Source organism: Diabrotica virgifera, chromosome 1, assembly GCF_917563875.1.
Source record: "Diabrotica virgifera virgifera chromosome 1, PGI_DIABVI_V3a".
NCBI lineage: Eukaryota > Metazoa > Arthropoda > Insecta > Coleoptera > Chrysomelidae > Diabrotica > Diabrotica virgifera.
In genome coordinates this window covers 295,956,879-295,982,570 of record NC_065443.1, presented here as the reverse complement: position 1 = coordinate 295,982,570, position 25,692 = coordinate 295,956,879, and the positions used below count along the sequence as shown (strand labels likewise).

The window sequence follows — 25,692 nt, the reverse complement described above, 5'->3', positions numbered from 1 at the left end:
TGTATCTATAGAAAAAGTAATAAAACATTTCTATTCCACGAAAAGTTTATGTAAAGGTTCATCTCCCATAAAAACAGAAGGATTGAGTATCATTTTAAGAAGTAGAAGTATCATTTGGTAAGTACCTAGATCAGGCCCCTGGCTATAAATGGGCAGACTGGGCATTTGCCCAGGGCGCCAAATTTTTGGGGGTGCAAAATAAAAGAGATAATAAAAATAAATTAGAGAAACAAATTACCCACTAAAAAATATCTGACATAAAATTTTCAAAAATATATAGAACAGAACAAGTAAATATAATACAGGCTACCGGAAATGTAAAATAAAAATAGTAAGAAACATAATAATGATAAGTTACGATGACGTGTATGAATACATAATAAAAAATGAATTGAAGAGTACTTTCCCAAATCTTGAAGTAGCTGTTAGGATTTTTTTCTGACCTTACCTGTCACCAACTGCGCTGCAGAGAGAGGATTTTCCGCTTTGAATAGTCTGAAGAATGTTAAGAGATCTGTTCTTTCAGACAGCAAGTTAAATTGTCTCATGTTCCTGTGTTGTGAAAAAGACTTAACCCTAAGCACAGATTTTTCTGATGTAGTAAACAAGTTTGCCAAATTGAAGGCTAGAAAAAAATCTGTCACTTACATGCTTTGTACAAAGTAGGATCTTAAAAATATAATTTTAAGTTGTAATCTTTGCTGGAAGTGTGAATTATGTAGAAATAAATGTCTACAGTTTTGTGTATGAAAGACGTGTTTTCTTGTTATTTACTTTACTTCATAAAATATAAGTAATATAGATTATTTGCTTTTACATTATAGTAATAAAGGGGGCGCCAGTAGACCATTTGCCCAGGTCGCCAGTCACCTAAGCCCGGGGCCTGACCTAGATTTTTTTGTATTCTCGAATTAGCGCTCAACCCTTGAAGAAAATTATTTCCAGCCGCCACTGCTAATTACCCATTGCACATCGGAACGAAAGTAAGTGAATCACTTCTGTAATGATTTTTTTCAAACAATCAAACCTAAAATTGAAAAAATAAAGACCACACCTGTGGTGTTTATTCATGGAAATATCTACACATTAAATACAGTTTTCTGACTGTTTGCGCAACTAATGGAATAAAGCCATATACGGGAAGTGCAGTTAAGTTTTCAGACAAATAAATAAAAAGAAATGTTTGAAGACACAAATGGATAAAGGTGTCGCGTTACAAAATCATTATTTTGAGATAATTGGCCTTGAAGATTTTCATTAAGAACTTTTTCAAATATTATGTTAGGAGCCGTCCATTAATCACGTGGTGTTTTTTTTTTGGTATTTGTTAACCCCCTCCCCATTGGTGATACATGGTGAGGTTTAAGACTTACCCCCCCCCCTCCCCCTATATCACGTGTATTTTTTAGGATCTACAAAAAATCTATTTTTTAAATTTCTATATTAAAGACTACAATAATAACGTTTAGAGGTAGACAGAAAGGTTGCAGGTTGTTTTTGACTGACAAAAATAATGAAAAAAATGCGAAAAACATTTTTGTACCAAATTAGTACTAAATACTAAATCTATTATGCATAAACAATAGTAGTGTTCGCGCAGTACAAATCGAGCATACCCAGAGTAAGTTCGGGATTAGTTTCCAATGCGCAGGCGTCAACGTAAACTTATCCTGGACATGCTCAGGATTTTTCGCTCCGCGAACAATTTTCGGATTCGCAATGTAATGACGGGTTGCATACATTAAGGTTAGAGAAGGAAGCTTTTTGTTGTCTCTTTCTTATTTCGAAATAAATGTCAAAAAAATGCAAATGCAACAAATTTGTATGTCAACAAAGAGAAAAAGAAAAGAGAATAAAGGCAACAGGCAAAGGATTAACTTTCTATTCAATAATTCAATGCCTTTCTTAGAAGGTAGAAATTTGATTAGAGTCTTTCTTTATTATTTCCACAATATAATGTGGTTATTTCCACTCTGAAATCCAGCTTACATTTTTGTAGAGAGTAAGATTGTTGATATGTAGATATAAAAATTACCTTTAACTTCATGAGGGTTGAACATTATCTGAAGGAAGGAATAATTTAGTAAAACAATCATTTCCAATTTTGATATCAATGTATTGAATTTAATGGGTTGTGGCATTGTGTTGTGGTTTATTACACCACAAAAATAATGAAATATAACAAGACACAAGAAATAGTTTCAGAATAAGTTTGATGTATTGTTTATGTTTCATTATATTCAATAAGAGACTAATTTAACTCATAAATTAAACTGAAAAATAAACCACAAGAATATGTAGGTACTTGTAAGCTCATTTAGATAGAAGAAATTAAGTAAAAACAGAGTACAATTTATTGTAATACATACTACCGTAATAGATAATTATCGAATATCGAATGAAAATTATATTTGAAAAGGTACCTACTTATTTATAAACATACGAAATGGAAAACATTGACAAAAACAACTAAAAAAGCTTTAATATAAAAAATATTAAAATTTGTTTGAAGAATATTTAAATGACACAACACTTTACATAATTTCAAAACTTTAAAAACCAGAATCTACATCTACAAGTTGTTTAACAAAACAATATTTTAGGTTAAGAATTGGAAGGAGTAAGAACAGAATGTCAAGAAATTCTTCCCAAATATTTTGTGCGCCTGTGCGAACTTAAAATCCGAAACAAAATCCTCGAACGTCGAGAGCGTACCCCGGGCATGTTCAGGATCTTTTTTCTGTACTGCGCGAACACCGAATTAAAAATCCGGAGGGTGTTCAGAGGGAAAGATTTGGACTCCGCGAACGCCCAATTTTGTAATGCGCAGGCGTTCTCCCTCTGGGTATACCCAGGACGTACTGCGCGATCAAAGCTATTATTTAATGTACGGTATCCTCGGATCACTAATGAGCAAGACTTTCTTCAACACCAGTAACTGGATGAGCTTCTAGCAAGTCAGTTGTTGGCACAGTGCTTTATTCAAGATCAACATCAGTTTCATGAAGCCACTCGGCGTCATTATTTTCGAGCACTACGCAGAGAATCTCTCTCGATCTACCGTTCGATCGTCGCGTAAGGATGCAGGAAGGACGAACATTGTGCATCTCTAGAGTGTTGCTCAGATTCAGTTGCTTGTGACAAGTATTCACATGCGCTTTAGCTTTTTTCTTTGTACAGAAGTCCAGTGCACACCGCTGACCTGTCATTTCAACAAAAGTATCTGATGATCCTTCTGCAGGCTAGGGTAACACAGGTCATAAATCAATTTGCCGAAGCCTTCGTACGTTGGAGTAATTTCGAGAGACCGACGCAGAAGAAATGGAGCATGATGGATTTTGTCATCATGAGGCTCTGGAATATATAGGCCACCGGACGACTGCTAAATCGGGTAAGGCTACGGCTCCACGGGCGGAAAATTGACGCTAGCAGTAGCAGTAAAATGAACTTGAGGTTCCGCGGAACGGAATAGGAATAGCCGAACTGAACCGACTACAGGACTTGTGCGTAGTCGGTTCAGTTCGACCATTTCCATTCCGTTTCGCGGAACCTTAAGTTCATTTTGCTGCTACTGCTAGCGTCAATTTCCCGCCCGTGGAGCCGTAGCCTAAGGAGGTATAACGAAGCATTCCGAAAGAATGAATCGTATAGAACTCCGCATATTATATATTCTTCTTTGACGGCACTACAGCCCAAATTAAGCCTTGGCCTCCTTTATTTTTTGCCTCCACCCTTGCTTGTCTGTGGCTGCTCTTCTCCATACACGGACTCCTAAAAGGGCTTGTGCGTCGCTGTTTACTGTGTCTTCCCAGCGCTTTCTTTGCTTTCCAACCGGTCTCTTTCCCTGCATTCTAGCATTCAGTGCTCTTTTTGGTAGCCTATCCTCTCCCGCATATTATATAAGTACCTAAAGCAAATATTGACTTTCTCACACATGCTCGCTATACCACTGCTGGGAAGACAGATCTGGAATAAAACTTTCAACAATGTTATCTGGCTTGACTTACTCTGCTACGACGCCATGGCCGTCAATAACCATATTACTCCATACTTCTGAGAGAACTTCACCAGCCTTCTGAAAGTTCTTTTTTTCAAGGTCATGATCTTTTGTTCTCCCTTGTTCATCCAAATGGGTTCCATAAGAATCATGCGGAAGTGTAAGTCCAGATAATTCCCGGCTGAAAGGCGCCATTCTTCTCTCAACGCGATTGAACGCGCTTATTATACCAGAGAACAAGGACCACAGGTCGTTGTGGTCGTTGTTCTCTGCTTATACCAGGTGCATTTGTAAAGATAAATATTGCTCTAGATCATATTTGACAAAGTTGTGCAGGGCATGGGCAATACTTTTGAAGTATTGATACATGAGCTAAAATATTGAGTTTGTTAATAGAATAGTATAATATTTTGATCACCCTGTACAAAATTTTGTAACAATACACATACGTTTGAATATGTCAAATACTTCTATTGTTTAGATCCAAGAAGAAATGTGCCTCCGATTCTTACATAGAGTCGTAGATATTCTGTGATAAAACACAGAATAACTAACACCACTTTACCAATTTATCAGATAGTAGGTATAATACATATTTTAAGACTAAAAGCCCATATCGAAGACGGCTGAGTCCTGACCAGTATTCCTAAGTGGAAACATCTGGTGGTGCATTCAAAACAAAAGAATTCGTAAGAGTCCTTTCTCACTTAAAATAATTACCATGTAAAGTATCCCGTGTCACTTCAGAAATTTGGGTGGAACCAAAGAAAATTAATGTGTTGTTGGTTTATATAATATTAGAATAAGAAATGATTTTTTTATCAGTCACACCAATGCCACTTTCGATTTTTGTGTGCATTTGACGAAAAATAAATACATGTAATGCCACTTTTCAGTTGAGTTTTGGGCATTTTCCTTAAAAAATAAATACACGTGATATTTTTACTAGACCCCCTCCCCCTTGTGATGTTTCGTGATTTTTTATGGACCCCCCATTTCGAGCCTCGAGTCTGGGAGACTTGAGTAATGTCAATATACGGGGCCATATACGGAGCCATATACGGGGAGTGCAGTTAAGTTTCCAGACAAATAAATAAAAAGAACTGTTTGAAGGCACAAGTGGATAAAGGTGTCGCGTTACAAAATCATTATTTTGAGATAATTGGCCTTGAAGATTTTCATTAAGAACTTTTTCAAATATTGTGTTAGTTACCGCGGTTAGTTACCCGCGAGTCTGGAAGACTTGAGTAATGTCAAATCCTTGCAGACATCAGAGATGGGATGCAAATTTTAGTTGATCTCAGTACTGCAAGCGGGATGGAATAGCTCTGAACACAAAAAAACAAAAATCATGATTGTCAGTAAGAACAATATTGAAGACGAAAGAATTTACGTTAAAGAAAAAGCTGTAGAAAAAGTAACCAGATACAATTGCCTGGAATGTAAGCTAAATAAACAATGGGACTTCTTCTTTTTCGTTGGGTGCCGTACTTGTTTGCAAGCGTTGGTTATCGTCGTATTAACAAGCTGATGAAATGTTTCTCGGTCGACAGCTATATTATGATTATGAAACAATTCCTCGACCACTATAGGTACCTGTCCATTGTCTAATGTTACGCAGCCAGGATAGTAATTTGGTATAAAACTAGACCCAAACCGTTGATTGAGGTACCTCAATCAACGCCCAAACCCAGACATCCAAAGCAGGGCCGCGCCGTCCACGTGTGCAATGTGTGCGGCACACACAGGCGCCAGTAATTAAAAGGCGCCCATAGAGTTGTTACAAAAATTGTACGCCGGTCAAAACAACACTTACCCATTTACCGACCTTGCCACCCTGGTTAACTTCAAATGTAGGCACATTACGTCTTGATTTATACAATCTGCATAAATAAAAAAATCCTGTACCTACAGATACGCAGCCACCAAGCTAGCGGTCCAGCAGAATTTATGCTTTAAAGCCATTTTACAAAAATTTGGCAGAAATTTATGATGCTTTATTTGAGATAACACATTCGCATAAACTTGATCTTGATTCAAAATATCAAGCTAGATTTTTAGGAGATAAAATATCAACATTTATATTCATATGCTCAGTCCACATAATATGATATGGTATTAAGTTTTGATGAAAGTTAACTTCGTTAGCAAAATTTTACAATCAAAAACAAAAGATATGCAGCCTGCGTTAAATGCTTTACAAGACTTAACACAATTCTTGCTCGGGTTTCGGAGAGATAGCAAATTTAATTTTTTTTATTACCACAGCAAATGAAACTGTAGAGAAACTGAATGTGGAGCACGCAGTGGAGCTCAGTTTTCAACCAGCCACAGCTACGGCGTCGGAAAAAAAGCAGACAGTTCGATTACGAACATAAAGATGAACTTACAATATGTAGAAATAAAAACATCGGAAAAGAAGTGAAAGGCAGAATTTACAAAACAGTCATCAGACCAATAATGACATACGCGGCAGAAACACGACCTGATACAGAAAGGACAAAAAGAATGCTAGAAACAGCAGAGATGAAAACATTGCGAAAAATCGATGGTAAGACGCTGTGGGATAGAGCTAGAAGTGCAGATATACGAAGGAGATGCAAGGTTGACAACATTAATAACTGGGTGAAAAGCAGAAGAGTAGAATCGAACGACCACATAAGCTGAATGACAATAAATAGAGTAGTAAGGACGGCGAGAGACGGTTCCCCATTAGGAAGACGATCAGTGGGAAGGCCACGAAAAAGATGGAATGACAACTTACTGGAGGCACATTGAAAAACAGACAGAGTAATGTCTATATAAAAATAAAAAGAAGAGAAGAAGAAGATGAACTTATTTTGGATCCTAAAATGTCATACAAAGTTCATTTTTTTATTGTGTTCTCGACCAAGCATTAATTTCAGTAAATGAAAGATTTTCCATATTGGAAAATCCAAATTTTCATATAATTTGAACAACATTACAAAAACCTCAGAATTAAAACTATTTTGTAAAAATTTGTAAAAAAATGAGATTTAATGATCATCTAGATATAGCGGGAGACGATTTGTTTGAAGAAATTATACAGCTTCTGACATTGTTAAAAGAATTAAATAATGATGTTTGTAAAATTTTAAAAATTTTATTTTTAAACGAATCTAATGCAGTTTACCCAAATTTAACAATAGCTCTTCGCATTCTGCTCATTCTGCCCATTTAAAACTTAAACTAAAAAATCATGTTTTTATAAAAATTTTTAAAAATTTTTTATAAATTTTTATGAAAAATTTATCTATTATCTCTATTGAGTCATCAGTATTAAATGAAAATTGATATATTCACCATATTATAAAAAGATATTCCAAACTGAAGGCGCGAAAAGTTATTTTTTTATAAAATAGCTATTTCATGTTTACCTATATCTTTAGTTTTTTATGTTGTTATGCCAAAGATTTTTTTTATTTAAATATTTAAACTTACTTTATTTTCCTGTCGAATGTGTGAGAATTTTTAGTTATTTTTGTTTGGTTACAATCAGTAGAGCACCTAGAATTTTCTTCTGGGGAGTGTTGGCTTGGGCACCGAAATTTTTCTGTATTGTTTGTGAAAGACAAGTTACATTTTCCTTCTATTCTTTATATATTTAAACCCCCTCAAACCCCTTCCTGGACGCGCCGCTGGTTACAATAAATATATGTAATTGTTAATGGGCGCCATTAAATGTTTTGCACATCTGCTGGAATAAACGTTCGTAAGGGAGCTATTACAGATATTCTCGAAGAAAATGTTGTTCAACCACTTTTAGTTAGCACTTCAGCATTGAGTTTAGCTACAGAAACTGTGAGATCGATCTTGAAAATCGATGATATTGTAAACACATTCACATAAGTGTCGCCAACCTCAAAATATCAAAATAACCTATAAAAGATAACAGTAGGTACCAACTTAAAATTACAAAGAACAAATCAGAGATATAACTAAAAAGGAGAACAACTTACTAACTAATACAACACGTTTTTTCTTTTTTTTTTTTTTTTTTAAGAAAGGTCAAAATCTTTGAAATAATTTGGTTTTTTAGTAACCCGACCTGAACGCTTTGGAATAAGTGATTCATGTTCACTTTCATCACTTAAGTTCTCATTTCTAGCATTATCGCTCACAACATAGCAAAACAGCACACAGGCGCTACAACAAGGAAAGTTATCTTCCAACACTAAATTGTTCTATATGGTCCACATAATGTTCAGAAAAAAGTCACACCATTTTGAGTGTCGGGTTTGGGGGGGGGGGGGGGGAATCGGTAAATTCGTAGTTTTTTACGTTTTTCGTCAATATTTCCAAAACTATGCGGTTTATCACAAACAACCTTCTATACAAAAATATTCTACATTATATTTGAATTAAAAAGGCCCTATGCATAATCCTTCTAAAATGAACGGTTCCAAAGTTATGGAGGTAGTATATTATAATTGGTCCGAAAAACGCCCAACCCAAACATCCAAAGTAAAAGTTTTCCTACAACACCAAATTGTTCTATATGGTCGACATATTGTTCAGTAAAAAGTTACACCATTTTGAGCGTCCGGTTTGGGGGGTAGATGGGGGAGAAGTCGGTAAATTAGTAGTTTTTTTACGTTTTTCGTCAATATTTCTAAAATTTTGCATTAGCGTAAACAATATTCTATGTAAAAATGTTCTACACAAAATTTAAAACAAAAAAGGTCCTATACATAATTGTTATAAAATCAACGGTTCCAGAGTTACGGAGGGTGAAAAGTGGAGGTTTTCGATACTTTTTATATTTTTTCGATACTTTTTATAGTTTATATATTTTTAATCGTTTTTTATTTAAACAATTAATAAACATTAAAAAAATTTGACTATTCGTGTATTGTTTCCGCGAATGCATATATCTGCAAATTTTCATTCATTCGCAATGAAGATAAGGCAGCCAAATTAAGTAACTTCTAAAGATTTGACCCAAACGATTGAACTAAACAAAATCGTTTAAAAAAGAAGGAAATTAAAATTATATTTATATACTTACTTATTTATAATAATTGGAATCACTATAATTTTTTGTTTGTAATAAAAAAACGACTATAATAATAAAATTTGTATTTTTTATTGATGTTGTGTTTGGACAGGATCCCACAAATTACATAAACTATTAAAAGCATTTTTGTTTGATTTACTATTTATAAATATTACTTACCTTGTATTTGATGTGATAATTAATATAAATAAACAACTTGGCAAAGTGTCGCCTACACATAAATACCTACAATGTATCTAATGTTTCCTGTGATGTAGCGGACACTATGAGACAAAGAAATCAGAGATATAAATATTTTTATGTATCTATTGAAAATGTATTGATTAGTTATTTTTATTCTGCTATGGATTTAGAATTGTGACAAAATCGATGGTAACACATATTATGTTATGTACATATGCTGTGGGTAGCAATGGCTAGATTAGGCATTAGGCATTCTTCTTCAAGTTCGGCTCCTATCGGAGATTGGAAACAATTCTGGCAAAAATTATAATTTTGTTGTTACGTGCCTGAATAGTTCAACTGAACTGTATTCAAACCATTCACGGTAACCATTGAACTGTATTCAAACCATACGCTTATTCTATCTTTGATTTTTTGTTTTGTAAAGGCATAAGGGGTGGAATTTCGATTGATATTATAGTTACATAATAAATATTAATATTTTTCATATATCTGTTGAAAATTATTCAATAAACTTGTTTTTTTTCCGTTATGAATTTCGGTTAATAGTTAGTATAGATACCACTGTAGAGGGCAACATATGACTACATTATTATGATTGAGGCAAGGACTGAAATAGAAATAAGCGGATGAAATTGCACTCTATTAATAATTTTGATAAACCCTTAAATACCCGACAAGCACAAAGACTAAAAATTTATAAATTATAAGGAAAAAATTGTATTGTATAAACTGTATAAAATCATAAATGTGGAGGTAACACTACAAAAACGTTTGACAGAAGAACAGAGAGAATATTTGAAAAATTCTGTCATAGCAGGTTTAGAAATGGAAGCGGAATCTGTAAATTGAGGGCTGAGAACAATAAGGTTTACTTCGTTAGAAACTATCATAACTTCGTTATTTGAAGGACGGTAAATCTTAAAATTATTTTATACCACAATGTGGTAAATTGTGATAACGCCTCTCGTTAGATAATGTCATAAGTAAGATTCTAATGTGCAATTTTGTAACATATTTACTGACGTCTGCAGTGTACTTGGCACCTTATTGCACTATAAGCCTTGTACTTGGAACCTTATGGAATTATAAGATAAACATTTCACAAATTTTTTTAAATTATCCAAAAATTGTTAGCGCAATTGGTGAAATTAAGGTATAAATTTCAAAATAAAACGAATACCGTAAAACGGGGTTACTTTGCACCATTTATTATTTTTTTTTTTTCTTAGAGTGGATATAAAGTTACTTGAAAGAAGATCTGAACTTTTTATTATATACATCTATTGAACAGGTCGTAATATAGCTTTTAATTTAGCTATTTTTTAGGTATATTGCATAATTAAAAGAAAAACCTAGTTTTATTAGTGGTGCAAAGTATACCCTAGAAGAGTCATACTTTGCACCACTCGATATTTTAATAATATTTGGCTACAATATGCTTACTGGTGCATAGTAATCCTACCGGATTTTAAACTTTGCACCAATTAAATGCAAAAAAATATTCAGTGGCCAATTTTTTTAATTAAAATCTACCTACATTTATGAAAGAAGCATAAAAGGAAAAACATTGCTACATTTTAAATGAATAAACTTTATTATAACGGCAATAGTGAAAATACGAAGTTTGAAACTAATCCCACCAGAATTTGTCGCATTCTGGAACAATGTACAATCCTCGTCTGGAAATTTTTTTGGGAGGTTTTATGGCACCAATGGCGAGTTTTTCATTAAATTCGCTTTCTTCTTCCATCTCTTGCACCTCATTTATTTCATCGTCTGATGAATCCCTGCCTACTGGAAAGTGGTCGTCCAAAACATTGTTCTCCTCTGAATCATCTACGATTTCTGGCTCAACAGCTTTATGAGGTGTGGAAGTAGATGCTTCAGTTAGATCTTTTAAACTAATTTCAGAATGGGCAATACTTTGTCCTGCCGGAACAGTTATTTTCTTTTTCTTCCCTTGTGTCTTAAACTTTGTGGCTTCCTTTCTTTTATCTTCTAAATACTGAATGAAAGTGTTTTCGATATCCGACGAACTTGATTTATTATTTGTTGAATCACTATCAGTTATCACATTAGATCGCTTAGTTGTTTTTAACCGCTCCAAGAGCGGTGTTACATCACAAGGAACGATACCGCATTTCTTAACCGGACTTTAATATCTGATCGCCATTCTTTTGTATTTTTTCGATTAATGACCGTAAAGCGTTGGAAAATGCTGTTTCTCAAGTACATTTGATCTACTGCCTACATGAGTTTCCTTATATTGAGATAAAATTTCCCTCCAGGCCTTTTTCATTGGAGCAAATAATGCAACATCTAACGGTTGTGTAACGGGGGTCCTATTCGGAGGCAAATATATAAAATGAATGTTGTGTTTTCGACACAAATCCAGGACATTAATATGAGAAGACAAATTGTCTAATAAAAAGGACCTTCTTTCCCTGAATTTTTTTAAGCCTAGGCAATAGAATGGTGTTAAACCAATTTGCAAATGTCTGTGATTCGAACCAACCAGAGGCAGTATTTGCATAACGTTTACCAGAGGGGCCATTTTCAGTCCCGGTGTCCCACAAATTCTTGGATTTGTACACCACATAAGGAGGTAGTAGCTCACCAGCTGCATTTCCACACATCATAAGATAAATGCTACTTTTTGAAGAGTTACAAATTCGTTCAGGATATTTAACCCCACGTTTAGTTAATACCTTTTTTTCCGGTATCATCTGTTAAGTTAGTCTCATCATAATTAAAAATAGCATCTGGCTCCACACCAGTTATAGTTTGTCTTAAATTTTCAATGTATTCAGTCATTTGGTCTGCATTGAGTGCTGCTCTGCTTCGTTTAATGTTTGAGGCTATCCTTGCAGTAAGGTCCTTATGGCGACTTAAAAATGATTTGACCCAATCGATACCTGGAGTATTATCCTTAAAGCGAGTAATATTTTTTCCTTGGCAATTTAAATAGCTCTTTATTATTTGCCGCAATTCCATCCCAGTAACAGGAAAACCAACATCACTAAGGCGCTGAATACATTGTACGAAGCACCTTTCCTCTTCGTACGAGAATATTGTTGGGTATCCTGGTTTTCCAGCGTATACTCCTTTTAATTTATAAAATATAGTTCTCCTTGGGATTTTAAAGGTTTCAGCTGCAACTCTTGTGCTCATGCCATCTTTTATGGCTGACAAACATGCCTTCAGATCTTCTTCTGTGTAGTCTGCATATTTGCGAGATCCCAGTTTCCTTTTATAATGTCTGGGCATTTCCTAAAACAATTTTTCTATTTAACTTTTACTCCTGGGGATACTTTGCACCACTTGCAAGTTGGCGGTGCAAAGTATACCCAATTTCACGTCTTAAGTGCACATGTTAACAATGTTTTTTTTTGTTATTGCTATCCTCGTTTAAAACCGTTATTTTAACAACTAAAAATCGCAATCGGTTATGGTATATATCATTAGATGTGTACTTACCAATTTTTGACCGCTGTGGCTGTCTGTACTGTATGATTTTGCAAAGCCAGAAAATAATAAATTTTTAAGGTTGATATTCGAATCGTTACTGATGAATAACTAACGACCGCAGGGACAATCGCGCGCGTCTTACTGATGTATTGCGATGTTGCCTATGTGTTCTAAAGGTAGTACAAATATCTAAAGAAAATTGAGCGTATATTTACAAAAAATATACTTTTAAACGTTCGGTGCAAAGTTACCCTGCTCAGTGCAAAGTAACCCCGTTTTACGGTATTTATTTTTAAATAAAAAATCATAACACAAAAGATATTTTTCCTAAATTCAGCTAAAGCAACAGAACTTAAAATAAACTGTTACAATGGCGCACCTAGTAGAATTTTTTTGTATTGTTTGTGAAAGACAATTTACATTTTCCTACTATTCTATAAATATTTTTTATAAGCGCTGAGGTGGGGGACAAACTCCCCAGGGTACACCACTGAAAGTATATTTGTTTCGTTGAAATCATATAATGGAAGTATAACTTCTTACGTGGGTACAAAGTACACACACTCTTAATTTTTCTAAAGTACTTGTCGCTTGGAACCTTATTGCCCAAACCTGAAAGTATTTGACGTACTTGAAACCTTATTTCATCATTGATTACACCGCCATCTAGAAATAATTCAACGTTTTTCAACTATCATTCGATGCAGAATTCTTTATTAAATAGATTTCTTTAAAAAAACTGATTTTGTACAAAATGTCGCTTGCAACTTGCAACCTTATTGTTCTCAACCCTCGAAATATTAACCTGGACACTTTGACAAAAGTGGTGAGTAATTTAAAGAATGGTATCTAAAGCTTGCAGTCTAGAAGGTATCTCGGCAAAACTATCTTTGAGTCATTCCTGAATGGACACCCAATGCCAGGGTAATGGAACATGACGTAGGTACAGTCCATCTAATTTACTCACCGTTGCACGTCATTATTTACGTTAGAGATCTAAGTTGACATTGTTGCCCAATTACAAAAAATTCTTGAATTTATTTTAAATCACATACATCACACAATTTTTGCGGAAGTGGATTATACAGCAAAACAAATTAATATTCAATGTAAATAAATAAAAACTTTAGAAATAGAAAACAAGAATTAAGTTATAATCTTACGTTAAAGTACATAATAAAAACAGTAAATATAATGAAACAAATACTTATAGTAAAGAATATAAACAAACATGAAGTGTTATCACCGCAACTGTCAAATAAATGTTATCAATGTATGCCAAAATATCACCTTTGTTCGATTATAGTTACAGTGTATTCCGAACAAATGTGCTTCATAAAAACGCTTTATAATCCAGTTATACAAATTAAATGAAACATATTATTGTGTATTTCTTTAAGTTAACATTAATAGAAATCTTTAAATATTATTTCTACGCGTATATAATAAAATATGCCTAGTGGCTATAACGTCAGTGTACCTCGGCAAAGTGATTCTAAAAAGGAACACACCTGCCGCCTAAATATTTCGTGTTGGTATCATGTGACGTCTCGGGCTATGACACGGATGACGTGCAACGGTAAGTAAATTAGATGGAGTATACCTATATTAATTTCATCCACTCTAAGAAAGAAGACAAAGAGAAACAAAAACTTAAAAAACATCTTAGAAAAAAGCTATATTATTATAGGAGAAAGCAAATTGTAGTTTAATTTATTTATGTACCTAGGTAGGTACTTTTAGGGGAAATACCTACAGTGTAAGGGAAAGTAAATTCTGCACTCAAATCCCGCTGCCGCGCCGCTGTTAAAAAACGGGATGAGTTAAGATAAACTCACTTCATGTAGGCAACCAACAATACACCCATCCTTGTAAAGTCGGCTTGGGCGTATTTTCGTTCATTAGTTCATTGTATTTACAAAAAACTCGCAATATTTATAAAATTGTATTAACGTATCTTATTTTATTTTAGTATTTTTGTCTGGTAGTATTCATATTCCTGGTGGAGTTCGTTTTTGGATCCGTGGCCTTCATCTTCAGGGAGAGCTTGAAACACACACTCAGCGAAGAATTGCAAAATGGTATTTACCACCACTATAACGTCTCATTGCATGGACCAAACAGTTTAGTACAGATATGGGATAACATTCAGACACAGGTAAGAAATCGTTAGTTACCTAATGTCACATATTCTAACCAGAACATAAAACTGATTTAATGAAAGAAAGTATCTAATAGATGCCTTAACTTAAATGGTCTACCTATTGTCATCATTCTCTTTGCCTTATCCCTATGCGGGGTCGACTTCCCTAATTGCATTTCTCCACACAATTCTATCTTGGGTCACATCAATATTAATCCCCTTTACCAGCATGTCCTGCCTAATCGTCTCCCCCCAGGTCTTCTTTGGTCTTCCTCTCCTACTCCTTCCAGGAATCTGCACTTCAGCTATTCTTCGTATTGGGTGATTAACGTCTCGACGTTGAACATGACAAACCATCTTAACCTATGCTCTCTCATTTTGGCATCAATTGGTGCCACACCTAGACTTCCCCTAATATACTCATTTCTAATTTTATCCTTCTTTGTCACTCCACTCATCCATCTAAGCATTCTCATTTCCGCCACATGCATTCGTTGTTCCTCTTTCTTCTTCACTGCCCAACATTCAGTTCCGTACATCATAGTAGGTCTTATGGCTCTTTTATAGAATTTTCCCTTCAGCTTCATTGGAATTTTTCTGTCACACAACACACCACTCACTTTCTTTCCACTTCATCCATCCGGCCCTAATTCTACTGCATGCATCTCCATCTATTTCTCCATTACTCTGTAATACCGATCCCAGGTACTTAAAACTATTGCTTTTTACAATCAGTTCACCATCCAAAGATACCATTTTATTTGTAGTAACTCCATCTTTAAATGAACATTCAAAATACTCTGTTTTTGTTCTACTAGGTTTTAAACCTTTTCCTCCAGAGCTTGCCTCCACTGTTCCAGTTTTTGTTCTAAGTCTCTTTCACTATTTTCTACTAACACGACATCATCAGCATACATTAAGCACCATGGAATGTTACCCTGTAGTTTCACTGTTATCTGGTCCAAAACTATTGAGAATAAATACGGACTAAGCACAGAGCCTTGGTGTAATCCTACTTTCACCTGAAATTTATCAGTCTCTCCCACACCTGTCCCAACACTAGTCGTTAATCCCTCATACATATTCCTCACTATCTTTACATATTCACCAGGGACTCCTTTCTTATTGAGTGCCCACCACAGAATCTCTCGATCATGTGCTTTCTCATATGCTTTCCGGTCTACCTATTGTATTCATTATATTTTCATTCAATTACACATAAACATTGCTAAACTATTGAACTACTTATATTCCACTCTAGTTGTCACTCGAAATTGAATAAGGTGTCCGTACTTTTTGTTGCTCTGTTTGCTCTTTACCATTTCCCATTGGATCACTGTCTAAATAGAATATTAGAGAGTGGAATTAAGACAGCCGGGGACCGGTTTTGATCCCTTTTTGTACCGAGAAAAGACGCGAGGCAGATTCAGGCTCATATTGTCTGAATGTATTAAATTCGATTTGTTCTATTGTATTCCAAGCCCGGTCTAGAAGATTGTAGAGCAAAGGCGGGGAGTACTTAAATGTAAGATCGAATTGCAGACATTCAGTCATTATCTTGAGGTGAGGTGCGCGTGTTATAATGTCAAAAATAAATTAGCATAATAAATTGTTTAAATTAAAATAAAGTAAAAAACGAAACAGTTGGATATATTGCGAATATGTATGTAATATGATTCATACAGGATTCTTTGTAATATCTCATGATTTTTTATTTTAATTTCTTATTCACTATTTTTAACTTGTTATAATATTTTTAAAATCGTTAATTTTTATTTGATTAAAAAATGTTATCGTGTGCTCGTGTGCATATTCATATCTAAAAACTAAAACATAAATAAATCATTAAGTCTTATCAAAATTTACATTATGAACATTGTTTTTGTGGTAATGATTGTAAATTTTGTAATATATTTTGTTTCACACGTCTGTATATATGATTTAATGATATTATGTCAAAAACTATAAATAGAAGATCGTAAATTTTAGTGGTTTGTCTTAATTTTCTATGCACCAGCGAAATATGTTTTATGAAATTGCTTAGAAATTCATTAATTTTTCATAAATGCAGTTACTGTCAATTGCAGTTTAAAAAAAGACACTAAAAATATCGCATTTGGCATTTGGTAGGCAGTATAATATCCAACGATTATAACAGTCATTAACCTAAAGAAGAAGGAAAATATGTAAAAAATTAGAAAATAAAAACTTACGTAAAATAGACCAGACACTTTAAGGTTCACCCAAATACACTAGCCTGCAACTGTACTTCCTAACAAAATTTTGTGTAATTAAGACTCAAGCATACTTATCTTGATATCTTCGTCATTTATTATAACATTTATTGAAAAGTGAAACGTAATATTCTCGGTGAGCAAATCTGAACAATACTTTAACAGCTCTAGGAGTAAATAATGAAGTAAGTAATGTTACACATTGGCTCTATGCTTTCCCATTTTTCATTCCAGAGTTTTTTAACTTCTTCTGCAGTAACCATTTCTAGGTTTTCAATTATTCTTTGATATAATTTTCTGTTCTTATTGTAAATTCTTATTTATCCTCTGTCTGTTAGCAACTTTCTATAATGCTCTTTATTTTTAATTTTATAACTTTTTGTTACTTCTAAACCTAAACTTTTGTTTTTCCAGATTTTTCGAGGTTTTCCAGCTTCAGATATTGTATATCCCATACATTTGATACATTTGTCTAAATCCGCGCATTTCGTTCCTATATGTCGTTCTTTTTTTAGTTACACTTCTGTAGTTAACAGAAAAACTTATACTTTTCTATCTTTCCCGTATTGTCAAACTAACCACCCCTGATTCTTACCACCTGCCTTCTTTTTGTTTTCTGTTCAAGCCTCTATATTTCATAACAACTATTCCCTATTTTTCCTATTTGTTCCTTGATTCTTTTGCTGCAACAACGGATGTCTTTCTTTATCCCCTCTTATAAAATCTCCGCGTTCTATATTGTTTACTTTCGTAGCCAATTTCTGCTCATTTACAAAGGCATTGTATTATTGTCTCATACATTGACATCACTGTTTCTTGTACTTCATCGTAGCAAAATGCTTTTGCTATTTTCGATTTGGAATAAATATGTTAATTTTTACCAGAAAATGATCTAATCTATAGTTGTGTCCTGTATATTATCTCACCTAAATAATGATCGAGTGTCATCGATATATCGTTCCACGATTTATATACTTATAGTGAAGGAGAAATGTAGACCAATAAATCAATATGTTTGACCCCCATCGGTTTTTGTATCGTCTTCATTTTTTCCTGTAACTCTATTGTTGCTAAATCTTCACGTTCTAAAAATAACTGATTGATTATTAATACTTACATAATATACACCCTCTATAAAAATGTCTGTCATTTTTCTTAAGTTCTGAGTTTATTATTCTTTCATTGAATTCGTCCCAATCTATATTTTTTTTATATCATATTTATATTGAATTGGAAACTTCTTCTAGAAACCTCTAGAACAGGCCAGAAAATTTTTCGAAAAAATCAAAAAACTGCTTCTCGAACAAAACTCGAAATTCGACTATACGTTTATCAAAATGCTGTACCGATGTACAGCTGACGTACCTAAATGCTGTAAAATAAGTACCGATATGCTCACCTAATAGTGAAAGGAAAGATCAAGGGAGGACTAGGAAGGAAAAAACTATCGTAGCTACGAAACATCCTACAGGACATGTACAGGGCTTAATTTTGAACAGCTAATAAGCACAACTGAAGACAGAGAAGAGTTTTCAATTGTAGCAGCCAACCTTCGTTGAAGACATAGCACTTTAAGAAGAAGAAGAAGATGGAAACTTCTTTCTTGACTATTTTGTTCTTATTTATTTCACTGTAGACGTGTATATACTTTGAAGTTGTTTTGCACCGAATGGGAAAAGTCACGGATGTCATCACAACAGTTAAAAATCGAAAACTTGAATATTTTGGCCATGTTATGCGACACCCAGAGAGATATAATATACTCCATTTAATAATAACAAGGCAAGGTAGACGGAAGAAGAGGGCCAGGTCGAAGAAGAACGTCATGGCTTAAAAACCTGAGAGAATGGTATAACAGATCCTCTGCATCCCTTTTCCGAGCTGCCGTTAACAAAATTGCTATAGCCAACGTTCGATAATCGAGCACGGCACATGAAGAAGATATACTTTGTAATGAAAAATAATAGCATCTCAAATTTGCTCATCAAATTTCAACACCAGGTGTTTTCTTTAAAGAGTTATTGCACAAATGTACAGACAACAACACGATTTCAAAAAGAAAGCAAAATTTGCTTTACATTAACTAGCATGAATGATATTGTTACAAAACTTGACTTTTCTATGATCTTTTAGGCACTAATGTTTATGTAGTTTTAGTTGACTTTATGTATTTTTAATAACTTACGTCTAAAAAAATTAAAAACACTGAATTTATATCCTTTATTTTACAAACTACGATATCGAATTTATTTATTACTATAAATCTAATAATTTATCTAATTATAAATTCAAAAATATACCGCGCCCGTTACATATCAAACTACACCGACGTTTACAAATTCACAACTGAACCCCTAATTCCAAAAATGTCTATTGATATATAATTACAATGTTCTAGAAATAAATTATAATTACAATAAAAAATAAAAATGTATACCACTTTTATTCAGTTGCAATGCGAAGGCAAAACAATCTTACTTTTCAATTAGAATACGGAGTGCAGTCCAGTCCCTTGAATCGCGATTTTCGGCTCTTATTGGAGCCTCATCGGAAAGAACGTAGGCACTGTTCTCCATATTTTAACTGATTCGCATCGAGAGCTTTTCCCACCCATTGCAACCGAAGTGATGATAGTAGGTGGCTAGCACCATCATTGAAAGACGAAGTAGTTTTCAATCCTAATAGTAAATTATTAATATTGAAAATATTAAAAATATTACTAAAAGATTTTTAAATTGAAAACTTATTGGTACACTTTCCTGGTGACACCTCCAAGACTTCTACAATTTGCAAGTCAAATGGATGCTGCAGTGAAGACGAGAGGGAAGGAATTCTACACTATACACGACATACGACTATATAGTCGTATTACTCTGTAGAGTAACTAGGTGCATTTTTCCGTTGGAACTTTACCAGCTGCAGACGGGGGATGTGAATTGCATAGTGTAGAATTCCTTCCCTCTCGTCTTCACTGCAGCATCCATTTGACTTGCAAATTGTAGAAGTCTTGGAGGTGTCACCAGGAAAGTGTACCAATAAGTTTTCAATTTAAAAATCTTTTAGTAATATTTTTAATATTTTCAATATTAATAATTTACTATTAGGATTGAAAACTACTTCGTCTATAATTACAATGTTCTAGAAATTTACTCCGGAAGTCTAGAACAAAATCGAACATCATAAATCATTTTATACACATAAAGGTTGAATAATGGTAAACACATTCGGGCCTGTTAGGCCAGGAACTGAAAATAGTCTGTGACATAATTATGTCACAATATCTTAAGTATACTTTTCAATGTCATTTTATTTCCAGTTTGGTTGCTGTGGTGTCAAAAGCTACGAGGACTGGTACATGATAGAAGCATGGCCAAGCGAGAAATGGGTTCCAGATTCCTGCTGTCTTCCTGCGAGCTACGATGTAGATTGCGGCAAAATCAGGGACGTGGACATCTATACGCAAGGCTGTTACGCCCAAATTAATAACTTTTTTGTCAGAAGACTGGATATTATTGGATTTGTTGGGATTGTTATAGCCTTTTTCCAAGTAAGTATTTTCTTTGGTTGTTACTACTAATTTATGAAAAAAACTACCGTATTGTAAGCGACTGTAGTAATAGGGTTTACGTATCTTCATCTGTCAGAAAAAAAAACAGTAGTTATGACAATAGTAGACCACATTTACACTTCTTTGTTGACAGTTCAAACATGATAGAAATAGCAAAATATGCGTTTGTACAAATGAAAACAATTCTCTGCAATCACTGAGAGTTAATAAGAGCTCTAGAATATTACATGTTTTCGATACTACAATATGGACTTGACATGAAAGCTGGGCAATGTAGCAACAGTCATTTGAAATGTGGTATTACATAAGGATGCTTAGAATAGCATGGACAAAGAAGAAAACGAACACGGAAGTATTGCGAGAAATGAGCAAAGAATACCAAATACTAAACACAAAATAATTTTGTTATAAGGCAATCAAGCACAATCTTAAAGATAAGGCAATCAAGCACAATCTTTGGTCATAAATAACGAAAAAAGTTGGAAAACCAATTAGGTTGTTTTATTGTTCTATTTTTCTCCATTTATTATTTTTTAAAGCAATATTTTTATCCGTCATATAAAATGTTTTTTCCGCAAATCGCCAGGAAATTTTGACATTCCTGTCAAAATTTCTTGAAGAAAAAGTCAGGACTTCCTTACTGTAAGGAAATGTCATTTCCTTACTGTAAGGAAATGATATTTCTGTACAGTTGTTAGTGTTTTTTTAGTAATTGTCAAGTTTGACAATTCAACCTCAATACGTTTCCATAGTAACCCAAGTAATTTTATTAGGAATTTCAAAGCACCATTTATTTGGGAATAAAATTATCGCGTTTTTTTTAAATCAATCAATATCTGTCGAATTTTAAACGATTTGCGGAAAAATAGTATGTTTACCTCGTAGGAAAAGCCACATTCCTGGACTCTGTGTTGCTAAGTCTCGGCTTGCGCCTCGACTTAGCAATCTTCACAGTCGTCCAGGAATGTTAAGCTTTTCCTACCCGGTAAACAATGTACTATTTATTACAAATATACGACAAAATATAAATATCTTTAATATATTACGAATAACATTAAACATTGGATTGATGACTAGTCAGGGAAATAAATGTAACCTATTAGTTATAATGATACTAATGACATTTTTGTGAATTACTGTTTTCAATTTATTTCTTTATAAAAAATAACTTTTGATAAATATATCGAGCGGTTTTATTAACTTGTCGACCTTGCCAGCCAATGGTGCACCCATAGGCGCCCATGCCTATAGGCAGGGGGGCCGTGCCTCCCCCCAGCTTTTCGGGTGCTTTAAACTATATATTGTCATCCAAAGTATACAAAATACAAAATGTAATGTGTAACATCTTCACGTTTGTCCCCCCCCCTAAAAATTTTTATATGGGCGTATATGGGTGCAGCATAGTCCTCTCTCTGCAAATGCTTCCTAATTTACACGACTTGGAAAATCTATCAAATTTTCTCCGGGTACATCTTGCAAAGAGTCTAGTTCGTGTAACACAGGCACATCTCATATTATTTAAAAGGCAAAAGGAAACTATTTTAACCTAGTAAAATGTTTGAAATAGTAAATTTATTGGCGAAATTGTAAAAAATGGGTAAATGTTGAAATATTATTTTTCTAAAAATTATAATAGGTCTTGGGCCCACGCTTAAAAAATCATGATTACCTCCCCCATGAGACTTCGTTTATTCAGTTATTCATGTTGAGTCGGAAAACTTTTTTAATACAGACAATTTTCGGAAGGGTGCTGAGAGAAAATGCATTAAATGCCTTAAAAAAACCCTTAAAAATTTGTCGGACAATATTACCAAAATTTAGCTATGAGGGTATAAACTTTATGATTCTCTATGATGCCTGCGCCCCCTTAAACGCAGCAAGGTTATGGAATTATAAAATGTATACCTACCAACCCTCACAACATATTTTTGCAGAATTGTTTAATAAGAATACTTACAATAATTTACTGGTAATAGTGTCCGACAAATTTTTAAGAGTAAGTACTCCAGTTGTCGGACGCTCCAAAGTTGACGATTTCATGCAGTTTCTCTCCGCCCCCCTCCTTCCGAAAATTTTCCGTATTAGAAAAGTTTTCCGACTCGACATAATAACTGAATAAACGAAGTCTCATGGGGGAGGTAATCACGTATTTTTTTAGTGTGGGCCCAAGGTATATAAAATTTGCGTTTCATTTTGAAATTTTCTGGGAGTCATGTGAGTCTGCTCAATACAGAGGACCTATGTTACACGCAGCATGTCTTTTATAAAGTCGATTCGCTAATCTGAGACACAACTGTCTAGTGGCGTTGGTCGTTGGTAATTTTTTTTTGGAAGTTAGGTTGCTAGAAGTGACTAGAAATTACTACACAACCAAACATACCTGCTCATAGCCAATATTATTAATAGTTAACAGACATAAATAACATAAACCTTACGCCAATCAATAATTTTATTGATTTACACCATTATAATGTATTGATAACAAATAACAAATGAGAAAATTATTTATTGTACAAAATAAAAATATTTTGTAGAAATAAATTCACAAAATTTTATGAGTTGTTAGCAACTTTAGTATACACTCCCACTATTTCCAATAATTCTTCTTTTTTTTTAATGAAATATTAAGTTGATTTGAGCGGTTAATAGTGTGAGGCGGGAATTTTTGTGTTGTATGTTTCCTATTCCGAATGTGTCAAAATGAATCTCGGCTGAGCGAATTCAGTATACCAACTTATTTTAACAAAATTATACATACAGTATGGTGCAAATGTTTGGAATAAATTCGTTATTTCGTAAGCCAGTGACTTTAAGAAAAAATCCTGAGACCGGTCGATTTTTATTTTTAAATTATGATTTTTTGACACATATAGGTATATCATACTAGTGACGTCATCCATCTGGGCGTGATGACGTAATCGGCGATTTTTTTAAATGAGTATAGGGATCATGTGATAGCTCATTTGAAAGGTTACTCAATTCTCAATTCACTAATGTAAACGTTGACATAATTATTTGTACAGGGTCTAATAAAAATTATTTTGAATCAAATTAATTGACACAAAAAAAAGAATGCATATAATTTATTTAATTCAAAATACATTCTACTAGGTCTGGATCCCGCGTATGAAAAAAAAGTAGATTAATAGCAAGCTGAAAATTTGTTAATAGCTTAAGGGTGTCTAGTCGGACAAACTTTGATATATGGGAACACTGGAACAGGGGAAGTTTTAATTGTGGAACAGGCTAAAAATTTGGAACGGTTAGACCACGAAAACGTCACATGTATTTTGTCCGCCAGAACTTCCAATTGATTTGTTACCCCTTCATTAAACTCTCATGCAAAAATCAGACTGCTATTCACTGTGTTCCACTTATTATAATTCCCATTTGGTGATAAATAGCAGCCTGATTTTTGCATGAGAGTTTAATGAAAGGGTAACAAATCAATTGGAAGTTCTGTCAGACAAAATACATGTGAAGTTTTCGTGGTCTGACCGTTCAAAATTTTTAATCTGTTCCACAATTAAAACTTTCCCTGTTCCAGTGTTTCTATATATCAAAGTTTGTCCGACTAGACACCCTTAAGCTATTAACAAATTTTCAGCTTGCTATTAATCAACTTTTTTTCATACGCGGGATCCAGACCTATACTGCTGTCAGAAAACAGCAAAATGTTTATTTCACAAATAGGTAAACATTGTTTTTCGCTTAAATTAAATGTTCAAACTGATAAGATGCAAATGGGTGGCAGAAAATTGAATAACCTTTCAAATGAGCTAGCAAATGATCCCTATTCTCATTAAAAAAATCATCGATTACGTCATCACGCCCAGATGGATGACGTCACTAGTAGGATATATATGTCAAAAAATTATAATTTAAAAATAAAAATCGACCTGTTTCAAAATTTTTCCTTAAAATCGCTGGCTTACGAAATAACGAATTTATTGCAAACATTTGCACCATACTCATGTATATAAAAATAAATTTGCTGGGAAAGAATTTTGTTGACTATATTTGTTGAGAATATTTTTAAACTAAGATGCACAGATATAATAATGTCCTAAACTTATTAATTTTGGTTTTTGTTTTTGTTTTAGCTTTATGGACTTATTTCCTCGATGATCCTCTTCTGCACAGTGAAGCACAAAAGGTATTCCAGGACTTACAAATCATACTCCTAGCGGTATTAGTAAAATTTAGTTTTCCCAGTGATATATTAAGGTTGATTATCGTGTATATTTATAGTTGTTAGATGGATTGTCATACTAAAGTGTTCCTTAAACGGGTCTAGGACGTTTCATCGCCACCGTTTCGATGCCGCCAGTTCGATGTCGATGCCGGCCGATTCATCGCCAGTCAATTAATCGCTATCTAATATATTTCCGAATTTTCGACAGTTACAATTATTATTTATTTTTAGTATTAATTAGGAATTCTAGGAAATGCGAGATATGACGGGGATGAAATGGACTGGCGATGAACCGGCGGCATCGAAACGGCGGCGATGAACCGGCGGCGATGAAACGTCCCATTCCGTCCTTAAACAATTGAAATTGAAATTGTGGCAAAGGGGTGATACCTCGTATCAAAAATTAGCATTGTCACACAAGAAATTTACTACAAACTTAAAAAAGTAGACTGTTTTAAATATAAAAACATTTTTTTTCCGTCAATTTTCGTGTTATTCAATCAAACACTGTATTTCAGAAAATGGTTTGCATACAAACTATCATTCCTCACTATATTATACTTTTTGCACTATGAAATGAAAGTATGCTTTTATGATAAAAATTCCACTACTACTAAAGCTACTTGTAGAAGAAAGCTAAAGATAAAGAAAGCCATGTTGAAGATACATAGGAAATAAATATAGTTTTACAACTCTGAAATGCTTGAGTAAGACCAAGAAAGGAATGCAAGAGTTGAAATCAAAACAACAATTGAAAAAGTGCTAAAAGCCTTATTGGGATTTGATTATTCCTGACAAGTCGTAGTCTTCATCTGAAATGTCGGATTTTATTGCGGTGACCAAGAGCAGAGTAAATTGTGACT

The 25,692-nt window shown here is 33.9% G+C and overlaps 1 protein-coding gene across 2 annotated transcripts in view; it reads left to right on the top strand.

Annotated features, from left to right (window-relative positions):
* Window positions 1-25,481, top strand: part of LOC126885565 (tetraspanin-9-like) — a 172,877-nt gene extending 147,396 nt beyond the window's left edge. For both annotated transcript variants that reach the window (XM_050652157.1, XM_050652164.1), the window contains exons 4-6: window positions 14,662-14,847; window positions 20,383-20,613; window positions 24,738-25,481. In XM_050652157.1, the coding sequence (XP_050508114.1) occupies window positions 14,662-14,847; window positions 20,383-20,613; window positions 24,738-24,821 (501 nt within the window). In that variant the 3' untranslated portion in view covers window positions 24,822-25,481. The remainder of the gene's footprint in view (window positions 1-14,661; window positions 14,848-20,382; window positions 20,614-24,737) is intronic.
* The last annotated feature ends 211 nt before the right edge of the window (window positions 25,482-25,692 follow it).